The 12,388-nt window shown below is 43.9% G+C and overlaps 1 protein-coding gene across 1 annotated transcript in view; it reads left to right on the top strand.

Moving 5' to 3' along the window:
• Positions 1–12,388, top strand: part of LOC308260083 (calreticulin-like) — a gene marked incomplete at both ends in the record, with an annotated part of 55,071 nt that overhangs the window by 17,031 nt on the left and 25,652 nt on the right. The window contains one exon of the mRNA XM_080691414.1: positions 7,369–7,470. Within this exon, the coding sequence (XP_080547540.1) occupies positions 7,369–7,470 (102 nt within the window). The remainder of the gene's footprint in view (positions 1–7,368; positions 7,471–12,388) is intronic.

The following is a 12,388-nucleotide window of genomic DNA, read 5'->3' as shown; positions in this document are numbered from 1 at the left end:
AGACAGATGTTACTCAACTCACACACAAATTATTCATCAGAGACACAGAGTGGCATGACTGACTCTTACACTGGTTGCTTCTCTAGGTTATGAAGGGCTTTTCACACCCATGATCTTATGGAAAGTCATATTGTTTAGGGGTTAAAAGTACAGATTCTGGCATTGCATCCACCTGAGTCCAAGCTTGGCTTGCCCACTTACTGACTGACTGTTCTTGGGCAAGACTCTAAGCTTCGATTTCATCATTTAAATTTTTTATTGGTGCATTGTATTCATACATCATATGGGATTAAAAAAAAAAAACTTGTGTAGACATACATGCACACAGCACCCAGTTAGCCCCTAACCAATCCTCACCCCATGTCCTCCCCATCCCTCCTTCCCACACTTGGCTTAGTGGTTGACATCAGTATCATCATCTTTTAATAGGAGAAAAAATAGGACATTCATCACAGGGCTATTATGAGAAGGCACGGAGATGCTGCAGATAAAACTCTTAGCATTATGCCTGACATATGGCTGCTAAATAGTATCTATTTTTTCTTTTGTTTTAAATACCATTCGTTTTAAAATCTGTTTTTAGTAGCTATTATTGTAATACATTTTTTCCCACATAGCACTTTTCTCTCTGTATCCTTCTCTTCTTCTAGAGGAAAGACCGTTGTGTGCATGTGTGTGTGTGTGTACACGCGTGAGCGCGTGCATGTGTGTGTTCTACTTCCAAGATGACCCCCAGCCTTCTTTTGTGTGTGTGGTACTGGGGGGGGGTGGAATCTAGGGGCCTTCTACCTGTAGGAAACACTCCCAGACCTACTATTATATTTTATTTGAAAACAGGGTCTCACTAAGTTGCTGAGAGCCTCAGTAAGTAGCTGAGACTGACTTCGAACCTGCTCAATACTCCTGTCTCAGCTTCCCAATTACTGGGATTACAAGCGTGCACCACCATGCCAGCCCTTCTTAATTTTGGGTTTGAAATAGAGTCTTGCTAGGTTGCTGAGGCTGGTCTCAAACCTGCGATTCTCCTGTCTCAGCCTCCCAAGTACAGGGATTACAGGCATGTGCCACCACTCCTGGCAAAGAAAGACAGTTCTGATATCAGATACATTTGGGGCTCAAATCTCAGATCTGGCTACTTACTAGGTGCCAAAAGGAAGTAATAATATCTATCTCATAGACTTGTCCACGGGTGTAAACAAGGTGATATTTTCAGGACCTAACACACATCTTGACTTTAGTATCAATACTTATTCTTCATTGGGTCAACTATGGTCAGAAAGTAGGGCCTGCTTAATTCAAGCCACAGTGGCTTTAGGCTGGAAGAAACTCCTGGCTCCCTTCCCTAAGAGAGAGTGACAGAGCTGGTCATGAAGACCTCCTGGCTTGTTGAGTACTGAGACCTTTCTTGTTTGCTTTTTGTTGTTTTCTGGTATGTGCGTGTGTGTGTGTGTGTGTGTGTGTACATATGTGTATGTGTGTGTGTATTTCTTTTTGTACTGGGGATTGAACTCAGGAGTACTCTATCTCCGAGTTATACCCCGTCCCTTTTTACATTGAAACAGGGTCTCATTAAGTTGCTGAGGGTTTCACCAAGTTGCTGAAGCTGACCTCAAACTTGTGATCCTCCTGTCTCAGTCTCCTAACTGGGATTACAGGTGTGCACTACCACACCTGGCTGAATACTGAGACCTTGAGAGAGACACAAAAAACATTGGGGAGGGAAATTTTTAATATCTTTCCTTATAGGCTTTTTATGTGTGTGTGTTACTGGGGATGGAACCCAGGGGCATTCTACCTTTGAGCCTCACCCCCAGCCCTATTTTTTATTCTTTATTTTGAAACAGGGTCTCACGGAATTGCAAAGGGCTTCACTAAGTAGCTGAGACTGGCTGAAAACCGCGATCCTCCTCTCTCAGCCTCCCAAATGCTTGGATTACAAGTGTGCACCACCACGCCCAGCTCCTTATAGGTTTTTGTTTTGTGTTGTGGTGCTAAACTTGAATCAAGGTCTCGTACCACATGCTAGGCAAGTACTCTACCACTGAGCTACACTTTCAACTCCCTTTCAGGTTTGGAGGTATTTTTGCTGGGCCTGATAATTTAATTGACATAAGATAGGGAAAATAGCATACAAGTCTGTCTGTCTGTCTGTCTGTCTGTCTCTCTCTCCCTCTCCTCTCCTTTCTTTCACACTAGGGATTGAACCCAGGGCAGTCTACCTCTGAGTTACATCCCCAGTCCTATTTTACTTTTTTTTTTTTTTTTTTTTTTTTTTTTGCAGAACTGGGGATTGAATCCAAGGAGCATTTTATATTCAAGCTACACCCTCAGCCCTATTTTTTATTCTTTATTTTGAAACAGGGTCTCACTAAGTTGCAGAGGGCCTCACTAAGTAGCTGAGGCTGGACACGAACCTCTGATCCTCCTGTCTTAGCCTCCCAAGTACTGGGATTACAAGAATGTGCCACCACGCCTGGACCTTTTTTTGTGTGTGTGTGGTGGTGGTGGTGGGGATTGAATCCAGGGGCATCCTAACTTTGATCTACATCCCCAACCTGATTTTTTTATTCTTTATTTTGAAACAGGGTCTCACTAAGTTGCTGAGGCTGGCCATGAGCCTTTGATCCTCTTATTTAGGCCTCCCAGGTACTGGGCTTACAAGTATGCATCATCACACCTAGCTACCAATTTCTTTCTTTTTTTTTTTTTTTTGCAGGTTTGGGGATGGAACCCAGGGGCATTTGACCTCCAAGCTACACCCCCTGCCCAATTTTTTATTCTTTATTTTGAAACCGGGTCTCACTGAGTTGTAGAGGGCCTCACTAAGTAGCTGAGGCTGACCGCGAACCGCGATCCTCCGATCTCCGCCTCCCAAATGCTGGGATTACAAGCGTGCGCCACCACGCCCGGCTACCAATTTCTTTAATACATCTTTTATATGGCCTGGGATCCCTGGTAAGGAAATAAAGACCCAAAGAAGCATTTAGCACCACTCCCTTAGACACTGAGATGGACAAAGAACAGTAAATTGTGGAATGTGGTCAGGGGAAGGGGCTTGAGTTGGGTAGAACTGTGACCCAGTTAGAGAAGTGACTGGGTAGATAAGGGTCGTATCAGGGTTTGTTCTGCAGATTTCCCTGCTTTGACTTCCTGTCCTTGACAATAAGAATATCACTTGCCTTTTGGTATGGGGAAGACAGTTTTCGCATGGAAATTTTATTCCTGTTTTTTAAGAAACAGAAGGAAGGTCAGAGTGATCTTCTTGCACCTGTTATTTTTTTAAGTGCCTTTAATTCCAAAGAATTGATATGGCACAGCAGCATATTTTGGGGGTGGCCTATTCTCAGCTCCTTCGAAAAGCGAGCCCAAGTCCCCTGGGTTTCATGAGAGGAGGCAGCTGAGTCATCAGACCTGAGTATTGGAGCTGATGGTGCAGCTCCAAGCGGCCTCCCCGGCTGTGTGTTGGTGTGGGGTTTTCCTGCGTGGGGAAGAGCAAAAGCAATGACCTTAGATATGAGGAAGAGGAATTTGAGAAGTAGCCCCTCGGCTGCAGGGAGGAGAGGAAATAAAGGCTAGCCCAAGGCCTTTTCTATCTCACGCTGCCAAATTGCCCTGTGACTCTGGGACTGTGGGGGGCCCAGGAAGTGGGAGTCAGCAGCTCTGAAGCATCCAATCAGAAAGGCACTGAATGTTTGGATGCAGTGCCAGGTCCCCAGAAGAATGCCTCTTTGTCTACATGCCATCTGTGCCAAAGCAGAACACATTTATCAGCATCTCCTTGAAACTGTCAGAGTCTAAAGAGTTTAAGCAACAAAAGAGGATAAATGAAAACCAATTGTTCATTATCATCCTCACTAATTTAAGAAGTATAAAATGTTATTGCTAATTTTTTTGGTAACAAAAATAAAAAGCTGATTTTTATTATTTTATTTTTTGTGGTACTGGGGGTAGAACCCAGGGGCCTTCTACCCCTGGCTATACCCCCTGTCCTATTTTATTTTTTATTTGGAAACATGGTCTTGCTAAGTTGCTAAGGCTGTCCTTGAACCTGTGACCATCCTGTCTCAGCCTCCCAAGTGCTGGAATTATAAGTGTGCCACCACGTCCAGCTTTTTATTTTATTTTACTAAACATAAGTAGGTATAAGGGCATAGTTCTATACATATTACCATCTACTTTTATGAGAATAAAAATATTTCAGCTGGGTTGGTGGTGAACACCTGTAATCCCAGTGCTTGGGAGGATAAGGCAGGAGGATTACAGGTTCAAGACCAGCCTTAGCAATCTAACTGGATTCTCAGCAACTTAGTGAGACTGTTTCATAACAACAACAAAAAAATAATAAAATGGGGCTGAGGTATAGATCAGAGGTAGAATATTTATTTATTTATTTATTTATTTATTTATTTATTTATTTATTTATTTTTGCCAGGCCTGGTGGCACAGGTCTGTAATCCCAGTACTTGGGAAGTTGAAGCCCAGCCTGGTTAAAAGAGGAGAGGTTCAGCCAGGTGTGGTGGCACGTACTTGTAATAACAGTACTTAGGAGGCTGAGACAGGACAGCAGGTTCGTGGCCAGCCTCAGCTACTTAGTGAGGCCCTTCTCAACTTAGTGAGACCCTGTTTCAAAATAAATAATAAAAAGCAGGGCTGGGAGCCATGCATGGTGGCGCATGCTTGTAATTCCAGCAATTGGCAGGCTGAGACCAGAGGATCTCAGTTCACAGAGAGCCTCAGCTACTTAGTGAGGTCCTCTGCAATTTAGTGAGACCCTGTTTCAAAATAAAGAATAAAAATAGGGCAGGGGGTGTGGCTCAGAGGTCAAATGCCCCTACGTTCCATCCCCATACCTACAAAATAAAACAAAACAAAACAGGGCTGGGGGATAGATCGGAGGGAGGTAGAATGCCCTGGTGTTCAATCTCCAGTACTGCAAATAAATTAATTATTAAAAAAATAAAATAGGGCCAGGAGTGCAACCTCCAGTACCAAAAAAATAAAAATAAAAGGCCCACTAAGGAACCTATTTTACTTTTTTGAAAGAAAGTCAGATTATAGGCCAGGAGCCCAATATAATTACAGTGGTTAAGGAGATGGGCCTTGGAATCAAATTTGAGATTGAATTGAGGTCCTCTGTTTATAAACTATAATACCATGGGCAAGTTATTCAAAATCTTTGAGCCTGAGCCAGGTGTGGTGGCGCACGCTTGTAATCCCAGCATTCGGGAGGCTGAGACCGGAGGATCGCTGTTCGCAGACAGCCTCAGCTACTTAGTGAGGCCCTCTGCAACTCAGTGAGACCTGGTTTCAAAATAAAGAATAAAAAATAGGGCAGGGGGTGTAGCTCGGAGGTCGAATGCCCGTGGGTTCCATCCCCAGACCTGCAAAAAAAAAAAAAAAAAAAAAAAAAAGGAGAGGTTCAGGTTAGAGGCCAGCCTTGGCAACTTAGCAAGGCCCTATTTCAAAAATAAAATATAGCCGGGCATGGTGGCACACACTTGTAATCCCCGCGCTTGGGAGGCGGAGACAGGAGGATTACGCAGGTTCGAAGCCAGCCGTGCTGGTTTAAGAGACGCTGTTTCCAAATAAAATATAAAATAGATCTGGGAGTGTAGCCCGGAAGTAGAAGGGTTTCCAGGAACCCCAGTACCACATAAATAAATAAATAAATAAATAAATAAATAAATAAATAAATAAAATATAGGACTGATGATATAGCTTGGAGTTAGAACATCTCTAAACTCAATCTCTAAAGATGGGCATGATGGCGCACTCTTGTAATCCCAGCATTCGGGAGGCTAAAACTGGAGTGAGACCAGAGAATCGTGATTCGCGGACAGCCTCAGCTACTTAGTGAGGTCCTCCGCAACTTAGTGAGGTCCTGTTTCAAAATAAAGAATAAAAAAATAGGGCAGGGGCTGTAGCTCAGAGATCAAATGCCTCTGGATTCCATCCCCAGATTCACACAAAAAATAAATAAAAATAATGAAAAAATAAATTCAATCTCTAACACCAAAAAAAAAAAAAAAAAGTTTCATGCCCTTAAATCCTAATTCCCTTGGGGGTGGGGTAGGTCATTAATGTGTAAGTGCTCAGCTGGCAGCCTGGTTTTTGGGCCACTCACTTTCCATGCCTGAAGAGTGGGACGAGGCAGCGGACAGCGAGGGGCATTTCAGCAATGCTGGAGTCACATGTTATACTCTTTTGCGCATGTGTGGTATTAAGGATTGAACCCAGGGGCATTCTACTTGCAAGTTTACAAGCCCCAATCATTTTTTTAAATTTATTTTTTTGGTGGTACTGGGGTTCCTGGAAGCCCTTCTACCTCCGGGCTACACTCCCAGACCTATTTTTACATTTTTATTTGGAAACAGGGTCTCCTAAACCAGCGCGGCTGGCTTCGAACCTGCGCGATCCTCCTGTCTCTGCCTCCCAAGCGCGGGGATTACAAGCATGCGCCACCACGCCTGGCCAACCCCAATCATTTTTTATTTTTGTTTGGAAACAGTCTTGGCTCAGTTGCCATAGCTGGCTTTGAGCCTGTGATCCTCCTGTCTCAGCCTCCCGAGTCCTGGGATTATAGGAACGCCCCCCACCCCCAGCAGTCTGCTACACTCTTACCATTTCCATAAAGCTTGGCTAGCATCGGTTGTACTTTATTGTTCTTAAGAAAACACTTTTTTTTTTTTTTAGTGTTGGGGATTGAACCAAAGGCCTTGCACATTACCTGAGCTACATCCTCAACTCTTTTTATTTTTTGAGTGTGTGTGTGTGTGTGTGTGTGTGTGTGTGTGTGTGTGTTGCTAAGGATTGAACCCAGGGGCCTTCTTCCTCTAGGCTACATCCCCAGATCTATTTTATTTTTTATTTTGAAACAGGGTCTTGGGAAGTTGCTGAAAGCCTCAGGAAGTTGCTGAGGCTGGACCTGCATCCTCTTGTCTCAGCCTCCCAAATACCAGCATTACAGGCATGTGCCACCGTGCCTGGTTTATTTTACTTTGAGTGCTGTTAGATTGCCCAGCCTAGCTGGATATGAGGGTACATGCCTATAATAATAGTACTCTGGAGGCTGATACAGGAGGATCATGAGTTTGAGGACCGCTTCAGCAATTTAGTGAGATCCTTAGCAGTTTAGCAAGACCCTGTTTCAAATAATAATAAAAAAAAAATACAGGACTGTGGATATAACTTGGAGGTACACTGCCCTAGGTCCAATCCTCAGTACCAAATAAATAAATTGCCCAGGATAGTCTTGACCTTTGGATTCTCCTGTCTCAGTCTTCCAGGGAGCTGGACTTGCAGGTTTGCACCACTGTGCCTTGCTCAGAAACAATTTTTATATGTTTTTTTTTCTCCTTTACTCCATAGATGGATGGAAAAAACGATGGGTGGAATCAAAACATCAGCCAGATTATGGTAAATTTCAGCTCACTGCGGGAAAATTCTATGCAGATAAAGAAAAAGATAAAGGTAAAAACTGGAATTCGGGAATGTACCAACTGACTGGAAATTTTTGAGTGTTAGACAGGCGTGGGGGCACACTCCTGTGATCCCACTACATTGGGAGGCTGAGATAGGAGGACGGAAGTTTCTAAGCCAGCCTCAGCAATGTAGCCAGACTCTCCAGACTCTCAGCAATGTGGCAAGACCGGTTCAAACAAAACAAAAAACAAACAAACAAAATTTAGCTGGGTGTGGTGGGAAGGCAGAGACAGGAGGATCGTGCAGGTTCGAAGCCAGCCGCACTGGCTTAAGAGACCCTGTTTCCAAATTTTAAAAAAGTATAAAATAGGTCTGGGAGTGTAGCCTGGAAGTAGAAGGGTTTCCAGGAACCCCAGTACCACCACAAAAAAAAAAAAAAAAAAAAAAAAAAAAAAGGCTGAGGGGTGTATCTTGGAGGCAGAATTCCCCTGTGTTCAGTCCCCAGTAACACACACACACACACACACACACACACACACACACATTAGATGAAAAAGAATGACCTTTCCGCTAAAATAATAATGTCATTTAATGAATAAGCATTATTTAAAACTAAGCCCTTGCACACATTATCCCCATTAACCTTCCTAAAAACTTGGTGAGGTGGTTATTATTTTTCCAGTTTTGAGGAGGAGCCTTGGAGTCTCAGAGAGACTGAGTTTTTTGCCCAGGGCTATGCGCAGCTGGCAAGAGGTGGGGCTGAGATCTGATTGTGGGTCTGGCTCCAGGGACCCAGTTCATTACTGCTTGACTGTTACTTTCCCCAACTCCTAAGATTGATCTTCCTCGTTCTTTCTTCCTTCCTTCCTTCCTTTCTTCCTTTCTTTCTTTCTTTCTTTCTTTCTTTCTTTCTTTCTTTCTTTCTTTCTTCCTTCCTTCCTTCCTTCCTTCCTTCCTTCCTTCCTTCCTTCCTTTCTTTCTCTTTCCCTCCCTCCCTCCCTTCCTTCCTTTCTTCTTTCTTTCTTTCTCAGTACTAAGGACTGAACCCAGGAGCATTCTGCCTCTGAGCTACACTCCCAGCCCTATTTTTTATTCTTTATATTGAAACGGGGTGTTACTAAGTTGCAGAGGACTTCACTAAGTCATTGAGGCTGGCTGGGATCCTAGGATCCTCTCCATCCTCCCTCCCATCTCAGCCTCCCAAATAGCAGGATTATAAGCATGCGCCACCACACCCAGCTCCTAAAATTTTTCAAGTAGCCCTTTGCCCTGGCAACTGAAGAAAGCACCACATAATACCCAAATGCTCTTCCCGGGAGCAATTTAGCACAATGGAGAGTAGGGCTAACCATGGCCTACTGGCTATATAATTGGAGTAAGTCTTTTTCTTCTGTGAGCCTTGACATTGGATAGAGATGATCATCATCGCCTGCCATGCTCAGTAGACAGGCTGGTGTGAGAGCCAGAGGATGTTGGGAAGGAAGGGTGAGCTCTGAGGACAGGGGCTGAAGGCACAGGCTTTGGGTCTGAGAAAGCTTTTGTCCTATAAATAGAATTTATTGATTGTCCCCTGGAGCCATTTCCCATCTTCTCCCTCCTGGCCACAGTTATGAATCTCGTTTTCATGTTTATTAAAGGAGAGAATTATAGACTGGCTTGAGTGTTTAAAATCTCATTTAAATCCACTCTGGAAACAGCTTCTAGAGGAGAGAGAATTGGAGACAGGGTGACCGTGGGATGCCTGTGCCTCGGTGGGCCAGGAAGGACAGGCTGCACGCTCAGCCCCACTTTGCCTCATCCCATCAGGTTCGTCACGTTACCCCTGGTTGCACGGGAAGACCCCAGGACACAAATGAGGCTCCAGTGAGGGGGGATTTTAATAGGGCAGGGTTTGCCAAAACAACCTTAAAGTTTGTTCTTTTGCCCATGTGCTCCCTTCTTCTTCCAGGAAGCCTTCCTTGGCTACTCTGGCCCTCCCTGAAGTGTTTTGAGTAGGGGGAGTAAGCATGCTCTAATGCAAACTGGGACGCCAGGCCTGGAGGCACATATGTATAGTCCTAGTAATTGAGAGGCTGAGAAAGGAGGATGGTTGGTTCAAGGCCGGCCTCAGCAACTTAGAGAGGCTCTCAGCAACCTTATGAGACCCTGTTTTCAAATAAAAAAAATAAAATAGGGCTGGAGATATAGCTCAGAGGTGGACTATTCCTGGGTTCCATTCCCAGAACCACCACCAAAAAAAAAAAAAAAAAAAAGTTGGTAGACAACTCCTAACATAATGTTAGACGCTTGTAATCCTAGAATTTGGGAGGCTGAGACAGGAGGATCACAGTTTGCGGCCAGCCTCAGCTACTTAGTGAGGACCTCTGTAACTCAGGGAGACCCTGTTTCAAAATAAAGAATAAAATCCAGGCATGGTGGTGCACGCTTGTAATCCCAGCGCTTGGGAGGCTGAGACAGGAGGATTGCACAGGTTCGAAGCCAGCCTCAGCTACTGAGTGAGGCTCTCAGCAACTTAGTGAGACCCTGTTTCCAAATAAAGTACAAAAAATAGGTCTGAGAGTATAGCCCAGAGGTAGAAAAGCCCCTGGGTCCACTCCTAGTACAAGAAAGAAAGAAAGAAAGAAAGAAAGAAAGAAAGAAAGAAAGAAAGAAAGAGAGAGAGAGAGAGAGAGAGAAGAAAGAAAGAAAGAAAGAAAGAAAGAAAGAAAGAAAGAAAGAAAGGAAGAAAAATAGGGCTGGGGAGCGGTGTCACTCAGAGGTAGAATACCCCTGGGTTTCATCCCCAGTACTGAAAAAAGAAAAAAAAAGAAAAAAAGAAATGCAAGTGCTGACCACAGTGCAACAGAGCCTTGTTTGAACCAGGACCTGTGATTCTTTGTGGAATTTAACAAATATGTGTTTTTATTTATTTTTTAAATTATTTTTTAAGTCTAGGATGTAGCTCAGTGATAGTTTGCCTAGTCATTTATGTCAGGCCCTGGGTTTAATCCCTACCACTGCAAAAAAAAAAAAAAAAAAAATCACATTAGCTGGAGGTGGTGGCACATGCTTGTAATCCTACTACTTGGGAGGCTGAGACAAGAAGATCACCAGTTTGAGGCCAGCCTCAGTAACTTAACAAGACCCTGTTTCAAAATTAAAAATAAAAAAGGGTTGGAGTACAGCTCATAATGCCTGTACCAAAATAAATAATTATGGGGGGGGCAGGGAGTACTAGGGATTGAACTAAGGAGCATTCTACTTCTGGGCTACACTCCCAGCCCCCCTCTTTTTGGTGGTACTGGGGATAGAACCCAGGGGTCTTCTACATTTAAGCTATATCCTCAGACTTATTTCATTTTTAGTTTAGTTGTATGTGTGTGAATGTGTGTGTGTGTGTGTGTGTGTGTGTGTGTGTGTTACTGGGGATTGAACCCAGAGGCATTCTACCTCTAATCTATACCCCCCCAGCCCAATTTTTCATTTTTTATTTGCAAACAAGGTCTCACTAAGTTAATACAAGCTTCACTGAGTTGCTGAGGCTGGCTTTGAACCTGTGATCCTCCTGTCTCAGCCTCCCCAGTCCTGGAATTACAGGTGTGTGCCACCACACCCATCTCACCCAACTTTTTAAAAGTTTTTTGAAACAGGATCTCACTAGGTTGCTGAGAGTTTCACTAAGTTGTGAGGCTGGCCTCGAACCTTCGATCATCCTGTTCCAGCCTATCAAGTACTATGGTCACAGGTGTGCACCACGATGCCTGGCTGTGTGATCTTGAGTAATTTTCCTTCTCTGGGGCAGCTATACAGTAATGTGATTAGTCTAGAAAGGCTCTGAGATCTCTGACCACCCTGATATTTACTAGGAGGTGAGGACTTGTAGTGGAGACTGAAGGCTCTGGAATCTGAACAACTAATTGAGTGATTCTGGATTAGTGAACTAGCCTCAAGACTCCATGACAACGGGGAGATTTTAGTGGCTCCCAGCCCTTGGGGTTATTAAGATGGTTAAGCACAGTAACACAGAGCTGAGCATGGTGGTATATGCCTATAATCCTAGTACCTAGGAGGCTGAGATAGAAGGATTGTGGGTTCGAGGACAGCCTCAGCAACATAGAGAGGTTTAAAGTAACCTAGCGAGACCCTGATTCCAAACAAAAAATAAAAGAGGTTCGGGGTATAGCTCAGAGGTAGAATGCTCCTGGGTTCAGTTCCCACTACCACCAAAAGAAGAAGGAGAAGGAAAAGAAAAGCAATAACACAAATAAAAACATTGTCTGGTAAAGAATAGTGTTCAATAAATAACAACAATGATTATTATTTGATCTAAGAGTTGATGCTGGGCCTATTTCAATCACAATGCCTATATGTAGCTGAGCCTCATTCTGGCCTCCCTGGGGGCCTTAGAAAAATAGGGCCTTGTTGGGTATGGTAGTATACATTTGGGAGACTGAGACAGGAGGATCACAAGTTGGAAGCCAGCCTCAGCAGCTTGGTGAGACTCTTAAGTAACCTAGTGAGACTCTGTATCCAAATAAAATATAAAATTGGCTGGGGGTGTAGCTCAGAGATAGAATGTTTCTGGGTTCAATCCCCAGTGCCCAAAACAAAACAAAACAACAACAAAAAAAAATAGGGTCTTGTTTTGTAAAGCTACAGAATAGTGTTCAAATATCTCTTGAAATTCAGAAGAAGCATGGATATAGGGGAAAGAAATGAGGTGAGTGTGGCTTAAGCTTCCTGCTCGGTTCCTGACTAGCCATGTGGCCCTATGCAGGTCCCTTCACTTCCCCAGGACTCAGCCTCCTAGCTTGGAAAGTAGCGATTATACCCATTTTGTAGGATTTCTTTAGGGCTCAGATGAGATTATAAGTATAAAGCTTCTAGCACTGTGTGTGGCTCACAACTGGTGTGTAAGAGGTGGGTTGGATCAAGTGCTGGCTCTCCCTGGTTGCTTTTGATTTGTTGATGCCTGAGGTCTCTGCGT

The sequence above is a fragment of the Muscardinus avellanarius genome (genome assembly GCF_963383645.1).
Source record: "Muscardinus avellanarius genome assembly, chromosome: 3".
Classification (NCBI taxonomy): domain Eukaryota; kingdom Metazoa; phylum Chordata; class Mammalia; order Rodentia; family Gliridae; genus Muscardinus; species Muscardinus avellanarius.
This window is presented reverse-complemented; position numbering and strand designations above follow the sequence as displayed.